The sequence below is a fragment of the Eucyclogobius newberryi genome, unplaced genomic scaffold, assembly GCF_026437365.1.
Source record: "Eucyclogobius newberryi isolate DKJ021-1_F unplaced genomic scaffold, fEucNew1.0.hap1 SCAF_18, whole genome shotgun sequence".
Lineage (NCBI taxonomy): Eukaryota > Metazoa > Chordata > Actinopteri > Gobiiformes > Gobiidae > Eucyclogobius > Eucyclogobius newberryi.
In genome coordinates this window covers 1080227-1097241 of record NW_027315812.1, presented here as the reverse complement: position 1 = coordinate 1097241, position 17015 = coordinate 1080227, and the positions used below count along the sequence as shown (strand labels likewise).

At 53.6% G+C, this 17015-nt stretch overlaps 1 protein-coding gene across 2 annotated transcripts in view; it reads right to left on the bottom strand.

Moving 5' to 3' along the window:
- The window catches only part of LOC140364283 (ras-responsive element-binding protein 1-like), a 70860-nt gene that overhangs the window by 23501 nt on the left and 30344 nt on the right, over positions 1-17015 (bottom strand). For both annotated transcript variants that reach the window (XM_072450375.1, XM_072450376.1), the window contains 7 exons: positions 13290-13376; positions 12432-12849; positions 6874-6943; positions 6483-6572; positions 5935-6098; positions 4689-4827; positions 1176-1315 (listed from right to left, as the gene is read on the bottom strand). In XM_072450375.1, coding sequence (XP_072306476.1) covers positions 1176-1315; positions 4689-4827; positions 5935-6098; positions 6483-6572; positions 6874-6943; positions 12432-12849; positions 13290-13376 — 1108 coding nt within the window. The remainder of the gene's footprint in view (positions 1-1175; positions 1316-4688; positions 4828-5934; positions 6099-6482; positions 6573-6873; positions 6944-12431; positions 12850-13289; positions 13377-17015) is intronic.

The window sequence follows — 17015 nt, the reverse complement described above, 5'->3', positions numbered from 1 at the left end:
AAAGTGTCTTCAGAAGGTTCCAGAATGATCCGCTTTTAAAGCTCTAAACGAAGCACATTTGAGTCTGTTGAGACTGTTTAAGTGTAATATTTGTGAAGTAAAAGTTTCATTAAGTGTTTTAAATGTGTTTAAAGCAGCTCTGATGTCACAGCGCCCCCTGGAGGAGGCTCACATGTGTCTGCCTCACCCTCGGGCCTCACAGGAGGATGTTTCTCCCTCGGGCCTCCTCGGGCCTCACAGGAGGATGTTTCTCCCTCGGGCCTCCTCGGGCCTCACAGGAGGATGTTTCTCCCTCGGGCCTCCTCGGGCCTCACAGGAGGATGTTTTTCCCTCGGGCCTCCTCGGGCCTCACAGGAGGATGTTTCTCCCTCGCTCCATCTTCTCTGCTCAGATCCTCTTAAGTCTCATTAAAGGATTAACAGCTAAATGTTGTTCTCACTCGTCTACTTCATCCTCTCTTCTTCTCCTCCTCCCTCATCTCTCCTCCTCTTCCCCCCTCCTCCTCCTCTCTCCTTCTCCGCCTCTCTCCTCCTCTCCCTCTCTCCTCCTCCTCTCTCCTCCGCCCTCTCCTCTCTCCTCCTCCTCTCTCCTCTCTCCTCCTCCTCCGCCCTCTCTCCTCCTCCTCTCTCCTCCTCCTCTCTCCTCCGCCCTCTCCTCCTCCTCCTATCTCCTCCTCCTCTCTCCTCCGCTCTCTCCTCCGCCCTCTCCTCCTCTCATCCGCCCTCTCCTCCTCCTCTCTCATCCTCCTCTCTCATCCTCCTCTCTCATCCTCCTCTCCTCCTCCGCCCTCTCCTCCTCCGCCCTCTCCTCCTCCTTCTCTCCTCTCTCCTCCTCCTCTCTCCTCCTCCTCCTCTCTCCTCCGCCCTCTCCTCCTCCTCTCTCATCCTCCTCTCTCCTCCGCCCTCTCCTCCTCCTCCTTCTCTCCTCTCTCCTCCTTCTCTCCTCTCTCCTCCTTCTCTCCTCTCTCCTCTCTCCTCCTTCTCTCCTCTCTCCTCCTTCTCTCCTCCTCCTCTCCTCTATCCTCCTCCTCTCTCCTCCTTCTCTCCTCCTCCTCTCTATCTTTTTCTTTCATTGTGTTTGAGGTTAATTGTGAGACTGCAGTACATGTGTGTGTCCAGCAGGAGGGGCAGGTTAGCGTGTAATTAGCGTGTCATTAGCGTGTTAGCTGGTGGTACCTGAGTGTGGTGTCCGGGTGTGTGTCCATGTGTGCGTCCAGCTCCAGTCTGGACGTCAGGATCTTGAAGCAGATTGGACACGAGAGCTCCTCCTCCACCATCTTCACCGGAGAATCCTCCACCGACGCCTCCTCCAGGGCCTGCACCAACACGCCATGAACACGCCATGAACACGCCAGGAACACGCCATGAACACGCCAGGAACACGCCAGGAACACGCCATGAACACGCCATGAACACGCCAGGAACACGCCAGGAACACGCCATGAACACGCCAGGAACACGCCAGGAACATGCCATGAACACGCCATGAACACGCCATGAACACGCCATGAACACGCCATGAACACGCCACCAACACGCCATGAACACGCCACGAACAGACCATTAACACGCCATGAACACGCCACGAACAGACCATTAACACGCCACGAACACGCCATGAACACGCCATGAACATCCCATTAACACGCCACAAACAGACCATTAACACGCCATGAACATCCCATAAACACGCCACAAACAGACCATTAACACGCCATGAACACGCCATGAACATGCCATGAACACGCCATGAACACGCCATTTACACGCCACGAACAGACCATTAACACGCCATGAACACGCCATGAACACGCCACCAACACGCCAGGAACACGCCATGAACACGCCAGGAACACGCCATGAACACGCCACGAACAGACCATTAACACGCCACGAACACGCCATGAACACGCCATGAACACGCCATGAACACGCCACGAACAGACCATTAACACGCCATGAACACGACATGAACATCCCATTAACACGCCACAAACAGACCATTAACACGCCATTAACACGCCATGAACATCCCATAAACACGCCACAAACAGACCATTAACACGCCATGAACACGCCATGAACATGCCATGAACACGCCATTTACACGCCATTTACACGCCACGAACAGACCATTAACATGCCATGAACACGCCATGAACATGCCATGAACACGCCATGAACACGCCATGAACACGCCATGAACACGCCACCAACACGCCATGAACACGCCATGAACACGCCATGAACACGCCACCAACACGCCAGGAACACGCCATGAACACGCCAGGAACACGCCATGAACACGCCACGAACAGACCATTAACACGCCATGAACACGCCACGAACATCCCATAAACACGCCACAAACAGACCATTAACACGCCATGAACACGCCATGAACACGCCATGAACACGCCACGAACAGACCATTAACACGCCATGAACACGCCATGAACACGCCATGAACACACCACGAACAGACCATTAACACGCCATGAACACACCATTAACACGCCATTAACACGCCATTAACACGCCATGAACATCCCATTAACACGCCATGAACATCCCATTAACACGCCACGTACAGACCATGAACATCCCATTAACACACCACGTACAGACCATGAACATGCCATTAACACGCCACGAAAACGGCACAAAAATGCCACCAACACGCCAGGAACACACTATTAACACGCCATGAACATTCCATTAACACGCCATGAACACGCCATGAACATCCCATTAACACGCCATGAACACGCCATGAACATCCCATTAACACGCCACGAACAGACCATTAACACGCCATGAACACGCCATGAACATCCCATTAACACGCCAGGAACACACTATTAACACGCCATGAACATTCCATTAACACGCCATGAACACGCCATGAACATCCCATTAACACGCCATGAACATCCCATTAACACGCCACGAACAGACCATTAACACGCCATGAACACACCACGAACAGACCATGAACATGCCATTAACACGGCACAAACACGCCACCAACACGCCAGGAACACACTATTAACACACCACCAACACGCCATTAACACACCATGAACACGCCATGAACACACCATTAACACGCCACCAACACACGTTGTTCTTCTCCTGCAGCTGCTCAGTCTGTGGCCGTGTTCAGAGCCCCGTTCATGCTCCGCCCTCTAACATGAGCTTTAGAACCAGAGCGTAAAGTAGCTTGTTTTAGACCTCTCGTCTCCTCGTCTCCTCACCCTCCTCTTGTCTCCTCGTCCTCTTGTCTCCTCGTCCTCTTGTCTCCCCACCCTCCTCTCCCTCTCGTCTCCTCACCCTCTTCTCGTCTCCTCACCCTCCTCTCGTCTCCTCACCCTCCTCGTCCTCTCGTCTCCTCGACCTCTCGTCTCCTCGACCTCTCGTCTCCTCACCCTCCTCTCGTCTCCTCACCCTCCTCGTCCTCTCGTCTCCTCGACCTCTCGTCTCCTCGACCTCTCGTCTCCTCACCCTCCTCTCGTCTCCTCACCCTCCTCGTCCTCTCGTCTCCTCGACCTCTCGTCTCCTCACCCTCCTCTCGTCTCCTCACCCTCCTCTCGTCTCCTCACCCTCCTCTCGTCTCCTCACCCTCCTCTCGTCTCCTCACCCTCCTCGTCCTCTCGTCTCCTCACCCTCCTCTCGTCTCCTCACCCTCCTCTCGTCTCCTCACCCTCCTCTCGTCTCCTCACCCTCCTCTCGTCTCCTCACCCTCCTCGTCCTCTCGTCTCCTCGACCTCTCGTCTCCTCGACCTCTCGTCTCCTCACCCTCCTCTCGTCTCCTCACCCTCCTCTCGTCTCCTCGACCTCTCGTCCTCTCGTCTCCTCGTCCTCTCGTCTCCTCACCCTCCTCTCGTCTCCTCGTCCTCTCGTCTCCTCACCCTCCTCTCGTCTCCTCGACCTCTCGTCTCCTCACCCTCCTCTCGTCTCCTCGACCTCTCGTTCTCTCGACCTCTCGTCTCCTCACCCTCCTCTCGTCTCCTCGCCCTCCTCTCGTCTCCTCGACCTCCTCTCGTCTCCTCGACCTCCTCTCGTCTCCTCGACCTCCTCTCGTCTCCTCGACCTCCTCTCGTCTCCTCGACCTCCTCTCGTCTCCTCGACCTCCTCTCGTCTCCTCGACCTCCTCTCGTCTCCTCGACCTCTCGTCTCCTCACCCTCCTCTCGTCTCCTCGACCTCTCGTCTCCTCACCCTCCTCTCGTCTCCTCACCCTCCTCTCCTCTCGACCTCTCGTCCTCTCGTCTCCTCACCCTCCTCTCGTCTCCTCACCCTCCTCTCGTCTCCTCACCCTCGTCTCCTCGACCTCCTCTCGTCTCCTCGACCTCCTCTCGTCTCCTCGACCTCTCGTCTCCTCACCCTCCTCTCGTCTCGACCTCTCGTCTCCTCACCCTCCTCTCGTCTCCTCGACCTCTCGTCTCCTCACCCTCCTCTCGTCTCCTCGACCTCTCGTCTCCTCACCCTCCTCTCGTCTCCTCGACCTCTCGTCTCCTCACCCTCCTCTCGTCTCCTCTCGTCTCCTCGACCTCTCGTTCTCTCGACCTCTCGTCCTCTCGTCTCCTCACCCTCCTCTCGTCTCCTCTCGTCTCCTCGACCTCTCGTTCTCTCGACCTCTCGTCTCCTCACCCTCCTCTCGTCTCCTCACCCTCCTCTCGTCTCCTCACCTTCTTGCAGGGCGGCTCCTCGCTCTCCTCGCCGAGCCGTCTCTTCACGCTCGAGCGTCTCTTCTTTGTGGGTGAAGGTGATGGTGGACTCAGCAGAACAAGGCCACTCGCCAAGTCCTTCTCATGGATCTTCATGTGTCTGAAACACAAACATGAACTTAACCCAAAGCAGAGGAGAACTAACCCGGGTCTAAACCGGGTCTAAACTGGGTCTAACCCAGGTCTAAACCCGGGTCTAAACTCGGGACTAACCCAGGACTAAACCCGGGTCCAAATCGGGACTAACCCGGGACTAAACCAGGGACTAAACCGGGACTAAACCGGGTCTAAACTGGGTCTAACCCAAGTCTAAACCTGGGTCTAAACTGACTCTAAACATGGGTCTAAACTCGGGACTAACCCAGGACTAAACCCGGGTCCAAATCGGGACTAACCCGGGACTAAACCAGGGACTAAACCGGGACTAAAGTAGTTTATGATAAGAAGCAGGTCCAGTGTATTTTTAGTTGAAGGTGAAAGGTCAGACCCAAAACTGTCCCGAAGTCAGCTGACTGAGGCTCGGCCAATCAAGAGAGAGAACAGAGTGAACGGGCCAATGAGAGCTCAGGATAGAGGCTGAGTCAGCACCGCCCACAAACAGCTGCTCCCACTGAAGGCAACCAGAGAATACTGTAGTACTTTTCCTGCAGTACTTGTACTGTAGTACTTTTCCTGTAGTACTTTTCCTGTAGTATTTTTCCTGCAGTACTTGTACTGTAGTACTTGTACTGTAGTACTTGTACTGTAGTACTTTTCCTGTAGTACTTTTCCTGCAGTACTTTTCCTGCAGTACTTTTCCTGTAGTACTTTTCATGTAGTACTTGTACTGTAGTACTTGTACTGTAGTACTTTTCCTGTAGTACTTTTCCTGCAGTACTTTTCCTGTAGTACTTTTCATGTAGTACTTGTACTGTAGTACTTGCTCAGGTTTGACACGTTTGTGTGAATCTGTCTTTAGGTCATTAAGTCCTTTTATGGAAACAGGAAACTGAGGCAGGATGAGCCGTGATCTGATTGGACAAAACCATTTCCTGAATGCTAAAAGCTGTCCTCTCATTGGTCTGTGCGCACAGACACAGACACAGACACACAGGCCCTGATGAGCTGAGGAGGGGCTCATATGTTGAGCCTTAGCAACACAAAGCTAGCAAAGCACGGACCATCCTGGTCCCCGCCCCCTTCCCCGGTCCCCGCCCCCTTCCCGTACCTGTGCATGTTCCCATTGGTGGTGAACGTCTGGCCGCAGATGGAGCACTTGTACGGGCGCTCGCCGCTGTGGACCAACATGTGACGGTCCAGACTGGAGGCGGAGCTCAGACACTTCCCACAGATGCTGCAGCTGTGATCGGCCGCGCCCGTGTCTGCGTTGTGCTGAAAGAGCCAGATGCCCTCCCGTTAACATATGTGAAACAGCCAGATGCCCTCCCTCCCCCTCCCACAGATGCCCCTCCCCTGCCTCAAATGCCGCTCCCCCTCCCTCTGGTGCCCCTCCCCCTCCCTCAGAAGCCCCTCCCCCTCCCTCAGAAGCCCCTCCCCTTCCTCAGAAGCCCCTGCCTCAGAAGCCTCTCCCCCCTCCCTCAGAAGCCTCTCCCCCTCCCTCAGAAGCCCCTCCCCCTCCCTCAGAAGCCCCTCCCCTTCCTCAGAAGCCCCTGCCTCAGAAGCCTCTCCCCCCTCCCTCAGAAGCCTCTCCCCCTCCCTCAGAAGCCCCTCCCCTCCCTCAGAGGCCCCTCCCCCTCCCTCAGAGGCCCCTCCCACCTGGCGGATGTGCATGGTGAGCTGGTGCTGAGTCTGGCAGTTCTTGTCGCAGAGCGGACAAATAAAGGCGTTGCTGTCGTCTTTGGAGTCCTGAAACACATAAATAAAAGCATTGTAATGTACTTCTTACACCACAGGGGGCGACAACACCAATACTTGTGACGTCACTTATTCTTTTGAACAAACAAACTCTTGGTGAATCCAAACTCCGCCTCCAGAACTCATCAGTCTCATCATTATAAACCAAACGCTGAGGAGAGAATTCCTCCGTCACAAAGAAAGCAACATTTCCTGTTTCCTCTGTGGACAGGAAATGATGACGCAGGCGAGAATGTGGCTGTGCGGCGGGAAAAGAGAGAGAAGAAGAAGAGAGATTCCCTCTGGTTGTTACCTGTGTGCGTCTCTGGTTCCTGCTAGGGGGCGCTCTCATGGCTGACGTCAGGGTCTTAGTGGGAGACGGACTGAAGACAAACAACAAGATTCACTATCAACATTTGGATTTTATGAAACTGGATTTAGAGTTGATCGGAGTTGTGCCTGTTTTGTGTCTGTTTTGTGCCCGTTTTGTGTCTGTTTTGTGCCTGTTGTGTGTCTGTTTTGTGCCCATTGTGTGTCTGTTTTGTGCCCATTGTGTGTCTGTTTTGTGCCCATTGTGTGTCTGTTTTGTGCCCATTGTGTGTCTGTTTTGTGCCCATTGTGTGTCTGTTTTGTGCCCATTGTGTGTCTGTTTTGCGCCCATTTTGTGCCTGTTGTGTGCCCGTTTTGTGCCTGTTGTGTGTCTGTTTTGTGCCCGTTGTGTGTGTCTGTTTTGTGCCCGTTGTGTGTGTCTGTTTTGTGCCCGTTGTGTGTGTCTGTTTTGTGCCCGTTGTGTGTCTGTTTTGCGCCCGTTGTGTGCCTGTTTTGCGCCCGTTGTGTGCCTGTTTTGCGCCCGTTGTGTGCCTGTTTTGCGCCCGTTGTGTGCCTGTTGTGTGTCTGTTTTGTGTGTCTGTTTTGTGCCCGTTGTGTGTGTCTGTTTTGTGCCCGTTGTGTGCCCGTTGTGTGTCTGTTTTGTGCCTGTTGTGTGTCTGTTTTGTGCCCGTTGTGTGTCTGTTTTGTGCCCATTGTGTGTCTGTTTTGCGCCCGTTTTGTGCCTATTGTGTGTCTGTTTTGTGCCCGTTGTGTGTCTGTTTTGTGCCCGTTGTGTGTCTGTTTTGTGCCCGTTGTGTGCCCGTTGTGTGTCTGTTTTGTGCCCGTTGTGTGTGTCTGTTTTGTGCCCGTTGTGTGCCCGTTGTGTGTCTGTTTTGTGCCTGTTGTGTGTCTGTTTTGTGCCCATTGTGTGTCTGTTTTGCGCCCGTTTTGTGTCTGTTTTGCGCCCGTTTTGTGCCTATTGTGTGCCCGTTTTGTGCCTGTTGTGTGTCTGTTTTGTGCCTATTGTGTGTGTTGTGTGCCTGTTGTGTGTCTGTTTTGTGCCCGTTGTGTGTCTGTTTTGTGCCCGTTGTGAGTCTGTTTTGTGCCCATTGTGTGTCTGTTTTGTGCCCATTGTGTGTCTGTTTTGTGCCCATTGTGTGTCTGTTTTGTGCCCATTGTGTGTCTGTTTTGTGCCCGTTTTGTGCCCGTTTTGTGCCCGTTTTGTGCCCGTTTTGTGCCCGTTTTGTGTCTGTTTTGTGCCTGTTGTGTGTCTGTTTTGTGCCCGTTGTGTGTGTCTGTTTTGTGCCCGTTGTGTGTCTGTTTTGCGCCCGTTGTGTGCCTGTTTTGCGCCCGTTGTGTGCCTGTTTTGCGCCCGTTGTGTGCCTGTTTTGCGCCCGTTGTGTGCCTGTTTTGCGCCCGTTGTGTGCCTGTTGTGTGTCTGTTTTGTGTGTCTGTTTTGTGCCCGTTGTGTGTGTCTGTTTTGTGCCCGTTGTGTGCCCGTTGTGTGTCTGTTTTGTGCCTGTTGTGTGTCTGTTTTGTGCCCGTTGTGTGTCTGTTTTGTGCCCATTGTGTGTCTGTTTTGCGCCCGTTTTGTGCCTATTGTGTGTCTGTTTTGTGCCCGTTGTGTGTCTGTTTTGTGCCCGTTGTGTGTCTGTTTTGTGCCCGTTGTGTGCCCGTTGTGTGTCTGTTTTGTGCCCGTTGTGTGTGTCTGTTTTGTGCCCGTTGTGTGCCCGTTGTGTGTCTGTTTTGTGCCTGTTGTGTGTCTGTTTTGTGCCCATTGTGTGTCTGTTTTGCGCCCGTTTTGTGCCTATTGTGTGCCCGTTTTGTGCCTGTTGTGTGTCTGTTTTGTGCCCGTTGTGTGTCTGTTTTGTGCCTGTTGTGAGTCTGTTTTGTGCCCATTGTGTGTCTGTTTTGTGCCCATTGTGTGTCTGTTTTGTGCCCATTGTGTGTCTGTTTTGTGCCCATTGTGTGTCTGTTTTGTGCCCGTTTTGTGCCCGTTTTGTGCCCGTTTTGTGCCCGTTTTGTGCCCGTTTTGTGTCTGTTTTGTGCCTGTTGTGTGTCTGTTTTGTGCCCATTGTGTGTCTGTTTTGTGCCCATTGTGTGTCTGTTTTGTGCCCATTGTGTGTCTGTTTTGTGCCCGTTTTGTGCCTGTTGTGTGTCTGTTTTGTGCCCGTTGTGTGTGTCTGTTTTGTGCCCGTTGTGTGTGTCTGTTTTGTGCCCGTTGTGTGTGTCTGTTTTGTGCCCATTGTGTGTCTGTTTTGCGCCCGTTTTGTGCCTGTTGTGTGTCTGTTTTGTGCCCGTTGTGTGTGTCTGTTTTGTGCCCGTTGTGTGTGTCTGTTTTGTGCCCGTTGTGTGTGTCTGTTTTGTGCCCGTTGTGTGTGTCTGTTTTGTGCCCGTTGTGTGTGTCTGTTTTGTGCCCGTTGTGTGTTCTGTTTTGTGCCCGTTGTGTGTGTCTGTTTTGTGCCCGTTGTGTGTCTGTTTTGCGCCCGTTGTGTGCCTGTTTTGCGCCCGTTGTGTGCCTGTTTTGCGCCCGTTGTGTGCCTGTTTTGCGCCCGTTGTGTGTCTGTTTTGCGCCTGTTGTGTGTCTGTTTTGCGCCCGTTGTGTGCCTGTTTTGCGCCCGTTGTGTGCCTGTTGTGTGTCTGTTTTGTGCCCGTTGTGTGTGTCTGTTTTGTGCCCGTTGTGTGTGTCTGTTTTGTGCCCGTTTTGTGCCCGTTTTGTGCCCGTTTTGTGCCCGTTTTGTGTCTGTTTTGTGCCTGTTGTGTGTCTGTTTTGTGCCCATTGTGTGTCTGTTTTGTGCCCATTGTGTGTCTGTTTTGCGCCCGTTTTGTGCCTGTTTTGCGCCCGTTTTGTGCCTGTTGTGTGCCCGTTTTGTGCCTGTTGTGTGTCTGTTTTGTGCCCGTTGTGTGTGTCTGTTTTGTGCCCGTTGTGTGTGTCTGTTTTGTGCCCGTTGTGTGTGTCTGTTTTGTGCCCGTTGTGTGTCTGTTTTGCGCCCGTTGTGTGCCTGTTTTGCGCCCGTTGTGTGCCTGTTTTGCGCCCGTTGTGTGCCTGTTTTGCGCCCGTTGTGTGCCTGTTTTGCGCCCGTTGTGTGCCTGTTGTGTGTCTGTTTTGCGCCCGTTGTGTGCCTGTTTTGCGCCCGTTGTGTGCCCGTTTTGTGCCCGTTTTGTGCCCGTTTTGTGCCCGTTTTGTGCCCGTTTTGTGTCTGTTTTGTGCCTGTTGTGTGTCTGTTTTGTGCCCATTGTGTGTCTGTTTTGTGCCCATTGTGTGTCTGTTTTGTGCCCATTGTGTGTCTGTTTTGTGCCCATTGTGTCTGTTTTGTGCCCATTGTGTGTCTGTTTTGCGCCCGTTTTGTGCCTGTTGTGTGTCTGTTTTGTGCCCGTTGTGTGTGTCTGTTTTGTGCCCGTTGTGTGTGTCTGTTTTGTGCCCGTTGTGTGTGTCTGTTTTGTGCCCGTTGTGTGTGTCTGTTTTGTGCCCGTTGTGTGTGTCTGTTTTGCGCCCGTTGTGTGCCTGTTTTGCGCCCGTTGTGTGCCTGTTTTGCGCCCGTTGTGTGCCTGTTTTGCGCCCGTTGTGTGTCTGTTTTGCGCCTGTTGTGTGTCTGTTTTGCGCCCGTTGTGTGTCTGTTTTGCGCCCGTTGTGTGCCTGTTTTGCGCCCGTTGTGTGCCTGTTGTGTGTCTGTTTTGTGCCCGTTGTGTGTGTCTGTTTTGTGCCCGTTGTGTGTGTCTGTTTTGTGCCCGTTTTGTGCCCGTTTTGTGTCTGTTTTGTGCCTGTTGTGTGTCTGTTTTGTGCCCATTGTGTGTCTGTTTTGTGCCCATTGTGTGTCTGTTTTGTGCCCATTGTGTGTCTGTTTTGCGCCCGTTTTGTGCCTGTTGTGTGCCCGTTTTGTGCCTGTTGTGTGTCTGTTTTGTGCCCGTTGTGTGTGTCTGTTTTGTGCCCGTTGTGTGTGTCTGTTTTGTGCCCGTTGTGTGTGTCTGTTTTGTGCCCGTTGTGTGTGTCTGTTTTGTGCCCGTTGTGTGTCTGTTTTGCGCCCGTTGTGTGCCTGTTTTGCGCCCGTTGTGTGCCTGTTTTGCGCCCGTTGTGTGCCTGTTTTGCGCCCGTTGTGTGCCTGTTTTGCGCCCGTTGTGTGCCTGTTGTGTGTCTGTTTTGCGCCCGTTGTGTGCCTGTTTTGCGCCCGTTGTGTGCCTGTTGTGTGTCTGTTTTGTGTGTCTGTTTTGTGCCCGTTGTGTGTGTCTGTTTTGTGCCCGTTGTGTGCCCGTCGTGTGTCTGTTTTGTGCCTGTTGTGTGTCTGTTTTGTGCCCGTTGTGTGTCTGTTTTGTGCCCATTGTGTGTCTGTTTTGCGCCCGTTTTGTGCCTATTGTGTGTCTGTTTTGTGCCCGTTGTGTGTCTGTTTTGTGCCCGTTGTGTGTCTGTTTTGTGCCCGTTGTGTGCCCGTTTTGTGCCCGTTTTGTGCCCGTTTTGTGCCCGTTTTGTGCCCGTTTTGTGCCTGTTGTGTGTCTGTTTTGTGCCCATTGTGTGTCTGTTTTGTGCCCATTGTGTGTCTGTTTTGTGCCCATTGTGTGTCTGTTTTGTGCCCATTGTGTGTCTGTTTTGTGCCCATTGTGTGTCTGTTTTGCGCCCGTTTTGTGCCTGTTGTGTGTCTGTTTTGTGCCCGTTGTGTGTGTCTGTTTTGTGCCCGTTGTGTGTGTCTGTTTTGTGCCCGTTGTGTGTGTCTGTTTTGTGCCCGTTGTGTGTGTCTGTTTTGTGCCCGTTGTGTGTGTCTGTTTTGTGCCCGTTGTGTGTGTCTGTTTTGTGCCCGTTGTGTGTGTCTGTTTTGTGCCCGTTGTGTGTGTCTGTTTTGTGCCCGTTGTGTGTGTCTGTTTTGTGCCCGTTGTGTGTGTCTGTTTTGTGCCCGTTGTGTGTGTCTGTTTTGTGCCCGTTGTGTGTGTCTGTTTTGTGCCCGTTGTGTGTGTCTGTTTTGTGCCCGTTGTGTGTGTCTGTTTTGTGCCCGTTGTGTGTGTCTGTTTTGTGCCCGTTGTGTGTGTCTGTTTTGCGCCCGTTGTGTGTCTGTTTTGCGCCTGTTGTGTGTCTGTTTTGCGCCCGTTGTGTGCCTGTTTTGCGCCCGTTGTGTGCCTGTTGTGTGTCTGTTTTGTGCCCGTTGTGTGTGTCTGTTTTGTGCCCATTGTGTGTCTGTTTTGTGCCCGTTGTGTGTCTGTTTTGCGCCCGTTTTGTGCCTATTGTGTGTCTGTTTTGTGCCCGTTGTGTGTCTGTTTTGTGCCCGTTGTGTGTCTGTTTTGTGCCCGTTGTGTGCCCGTTGTGTGCCCGTTGTGTGTCTGTTTTGTGCCCGTTGTGTGTGTCTGTTTTGTGCCCGTTGTGTGCCCGTTGTGTGTCTGTTTTGTGCCTGTTGTGTGTCTGTTTTGTGCCCATTGTGTGTCTGTTTTGCGCCCGTTTTGTGCCTGTTGTGTGTCTGTTTTGTGCCTATTGTGTGTGTTGTGTGCCTGTTGTGTGTCTGTTTTGTGCCCGTTGTGTGTCTGTTTTGCGCCCGTTTTGTGAAGGTTTTGAGACCGTTGTGTGTTTTTCGTCGTGGTTACCTGGGCGAGGGTCCGGCTGAATTGGCAGACGCAGCGGTTTCACATGGCTCCGCCTCTTCTCCGTTCATGGCCGCTGCCGATGACATCACCGTGGATGACATCACCGCTGACATCATCTCGTTTATGGAGGAAAGGTCTGCGTCTGACCGGGACTCGGGTCTAGACTCGGACCGGGACTCGGGTCTAGACTCGGACCGGGACTCGGGTCTAGACTCGGACCGGGACTCGGGTCTAGACTCGGACCGGGACTCGGGTCTAGACTCGGACCGGGACTCGGGTCTAGACTCGGACCGGGACTCGGGTCTAGACTCGGACCGGGACTCGGGTCTAGACTCTGGTTCTGGTTCTGTCTCCATGAGTTCCTCTGAATCACCGTTTGTTAATTTTTCTTCTGGATTTGAATCACCGTTCATCATTTCTGTGGAAAGTAAAGACATTTAAAACCAGGACTAAACCAGGTCTAAACCAGGTCTAAACCAGGACTAAACCAGGTCTAAACCAGGACTAAACCAGGACTAAACCAGGTCTAAACCAGGTCTAAACCAGGACTAAACCAGGTCTAAACCAGGACTAAACCAGGACTAAACCAGGTCTAAACCAGGTCTAAACCAGGACTAAACCAGGTCTAAACCAGGACTAAACCAGGACTAAACCAGGTCTAAACCAGGTCTAAACCAGGACTAAACCAGGACTAAACCAGGTCTAAACCAGGACTAAACCAGGTCTAAACCAGGACTAAACCAGGACTAAACCAGGTCTAAACCAGGTCTAAACCAGGACTAAACCAGGACTAAACCAGGTCTAAACCAGGACTAAACCAGGTCTAAACCAGGACTAAACCAGGCCTGTAGTCTGTACCATGGGGGTCTTGCTGCTTGAAGTGGGTCTGCTCTGGACTCTGGAGGTCTGGGTTCTTCTCTCTCGTCTCCTCCAGGTTTTCCATGACTGAAAAATACAAATATATAAATTAAATAAAATGACTTTCAAAACTCAAATTCAAACCAGCGACCTGGTGGTTGGAGGGCAGACGATGAGCCACTGTGTCATTTGCAAGACGTTGTACTTTGACATTATTTTGAAAGAACTTGACTCTTTTGCATTAAAACTGGATTTACAGGAAGTCGACTTTGAGACTAAAACGTGAATGAAACAAAAGAGACGTTTTCGAGGAGCAAAGATGGAGAAACAGGAAATGGAGGTAATGGCCACTTCCTGTTTGCGAGGCCCACAGGAAGTGCCTCATGCGACTTTAAACGGTTTAGTCCAGAGTCCAGAGTCCAGACCAGGCCCAGACCCAGACCCAGACCCAGGATTATGACCAGACTAACTCCAGTGTTGTGAGTGTTGTTGTAGTGCGTGCTGTGTCCACTGGGGGGCGCTGGACCTGAAGCACGCCTCCAGATGAATGACATTATTCTTGTGATGAAATGATGAGTTGTTTCGATTGTGAAATCTCATTTTAAATGATAATCATCTGCTAAATGTTCTGAAACGGAATTATTGATGACAAAGATCATTAAGTTTAAAAATGAATTAAAGGTTTAGTCAATACAAACATATATTTACTTAAAATATCCCACTTTATTTATTAGAGAGAGAGAAGAGAAGAGGAGGCGGAGCTGAAGGATGTAACAGGAGTGTGCTGCATCTGTTCACAACCATCAACCTCTCAGACAAGAAAGAAGAGAGGAGAGAGGAGCGGGAGAGGAGAGGGGAGAGGAGGGAGGGAGAAGAGAGGAGAGAGGGAGAGGAGAGAGGGAGAGGAGAGGAGAGAGGAGGGAGGGAGAGGAGAGGAGAGAGGGAGAGGAGAGAGGGAGAGGAGAGGAGGGAGGGAGAGGAGAGAGGGAGAGGAGAGAGGGAGAGGAGAGAGGGAGAGGAGAGAGGGAGAGGAGGGAGGGAGAGGAGAGAGGGAGAGGAGAGGGGGAGAGGAGGGAGGGAGGGAGAGGAGAGAGGGAGAGGAGAGGGGGAGAGGAGGGAGGGAGAGGAGAGAGGGAGAGGAGAGAGGGAGAGGAGAGAGGGAGAGGAGAGAGGGAGAGGAGAGGGGGAGAGGAGAGGGGGAGAGGAGGGAGGGAGAGGAGAGGAGAGAGGAGGGAGGGAGAGGAGAGAGGGAGAGGAGAGAGGGAGAGGAGAGGGGGAGAGGAGGGAGGGAGAGGAGAGGAGAGAGGAGGGAGGGAGAGGAGAGAGGGAGAGGAGAGAGGGAGAGGAGAGAGGAGGGAGGGAGAGGAGGGAGGAGAGGGGGAGAGGAGAGAGGAGGGAGGGAGAGGAGAGAGGGAGAGGAGAGAGGGAGAGGAGAGAGGAGAGGGGGAGAGGAGAGGGGGAGAGGAGAGGGGGAGAGGAGAGAGGGAGAGGAGGGAGGAGAGGGGGAGAGGAGAGAGGGAGAGGAGAGGAGAGAGGGAGAGGAGAGAGGGAGAGGAGAGGGGGAGAGGAGAGGGGGGGAGGAGAGGGGGAGAGGAGAGAGGAGAGGGGGAGAGGAGAGGGGGAGAGGAGAGGGGGAGAGGAGAGAGGGAGAGGAGGGAGGAGAGGGTGAGAGGAGAGAGGGAGAGGAGAGGAGAGAGGGAGAGGAGAGAGGGAGAGGAGAGAGGAGGGAGGGAGAGGAGAGAGGGAGAGGAGAGAGGGAGAGGAGAGGAGAGAGGGAGAGGAGAGAGGGAGAGGAGAGAGGGAGAGGAGGGAGGAGAGGGGGAGAGGAGAGAGGGAGAGGAGAGAGGGAGAGGAGAGAGGAGAGGGGGAGAGGAGAGAGGGAGAGGAGGGAGGAGAGGGGGAGAGGAGAGAGGGAGAGGAGAGGAGAGAGGGAGAGGAGAGAGGAGGGAGGGAGAGGAGAGGAGAGAGGAGGGAGGGAGAGGAGAGAGGGAGAGGAGAGGGGGAGAGGAGAGGGGGAGAGGAGGGAGAGAGAGGAGAGGAGAGAGGAGGGAGGGAGAGGAGGAGAGGGGGAGAGGAGAGGGGGAGAGGAGGGAGGAGGGAGGGAGAGGAGAGAGGGAGAGGAGAGGGGGAGAGGAAGGAGGGAGAGGAGAGAGGAGAGAGAGGAAAGGGGGGAGGAAGAGAGGAGAGGGAGGGCGAGAGAGGAGAGGGAAGGAGGAAAAGTGAAGAGAGGCCAGAGGAGCTATCGAGAAGAGGAGAGAGGGGGCAGGGCTGAGATGGATGGGGCGGGGCTGAGATGGATGGGGCGGGGCTGAGATGGATGGGGCGGGGCTGAGATGGATGGGGCGGGGCTGAGATGGATGGGGCGGGGCTGAGATGGATGGGGCGACTGCTGAACAAACAGACCTGACGATGATCATGTGTCACTAAACTTCACCCACTCCCCAGTGTGCCAGATGCCCTCCCACACCGGACCCCCTCAGTACAAGTGTCACAGTTACCGAGGAAACGGCCCTGAAACAGCTGTAATTACAGCAGTAATTACAGCTGTTATTACACTTTAAGGCCCAGAGGCCCGGCTCACTTTAAGGCCCAGAGGCCCGGCTCACTTTAAGGCCCAGAGGCCCGGCTCACTTTGGAGCTCTTCTGGACGCTTCTTTAGACGTTTGTCTTTAGTGAGCCACCGACGTCACAAACTCATGTTTCCTTCATTAATCTGATCTAAAGCTAGCGTGTGTGAGGGGCGTGGCTAAAGCTAGTGTGTGTGAGGGGCGTGGCTAAAGCTAGTGTGTGTGAGGGGCGTGTCTAAAGCTAGTGTGTGTGAGGGGCGTGGCTAAAGCTAGTGTGTGTGAGGGGCGTGGCTAAAGCTAGTGTGTGTGAGGGGCGTGGTTAAAGCTAGTGTGTGTGAGGGGCGTGGCTAAAGCTAGCGTGTGTGAGGGGCGTGGCTAAAGCTAGCGTGTGTGAGGGGCGTGGCTAAAGCTAGCGTGTGTGAGGGGCGTGGCTAAAGCTAGCGTGTGTGAGGGGCGTGGCTAAAGCTAGCGTGTTTGAGGGGCGTGGCTAAAGCTAGCGTGTGTGAGGGGCGTGGCTAAAGCTAGTGTGTGAGGGGCGTGGCTAAAGCTAGTGTGTGTGAGGGGCGTGGCTAAAGCTAGCGTGTGTGAGGGGCGTGGCTAAAGCTAGCGTGTGTGAGGGGCGTGGCTAAAGCTAGCGTGTGTGAGGGGCGTGGCTAAAGCTAGCGTGCACAGGAACAGTTTTCTTTGACTTGTCTCAAAGCCTCTACGCCGCGTTTGGTAGGTTGTGTCCTCGGTAGGTCGTGTCCTCGGCAAGTCGTGTCCTCAGTAGTGTGTGTGTGTGTGTCCTCGGTAGGTCATGTCCTCAGTAGTGTGCGTGTGTGTCCTCGGTAGGTCATGTCCTCAGTAGTGTGCGTGTGTGTCCTCAGTAGTGTGTGTGTGTGTCCTCAGTAGTGTGTGTGTGTGTCCTCAGTAGTGTGTGTGTGTCCTCGGTAGGTCGTGTCCTCAGTAGTGTGTGTGTGTCCTCGGCAAGTCGTGTCCTCAGTAGTGTGCGTATGTCCTCGGCAAGTCGTGTCCTCAGTAGTGTGCGTATGTCCTCGTTAGGTTGCGTCCTCAGTAGTGCGTGTCCATGGTAGGTCGCGTCCTCAGTAGTGTGTGTGTCCTCAGTAGTGTGTGTGTCCTCGGTAGGTTGCGTCCTCGGTAGGTTGCGTCCCCAGTAGTG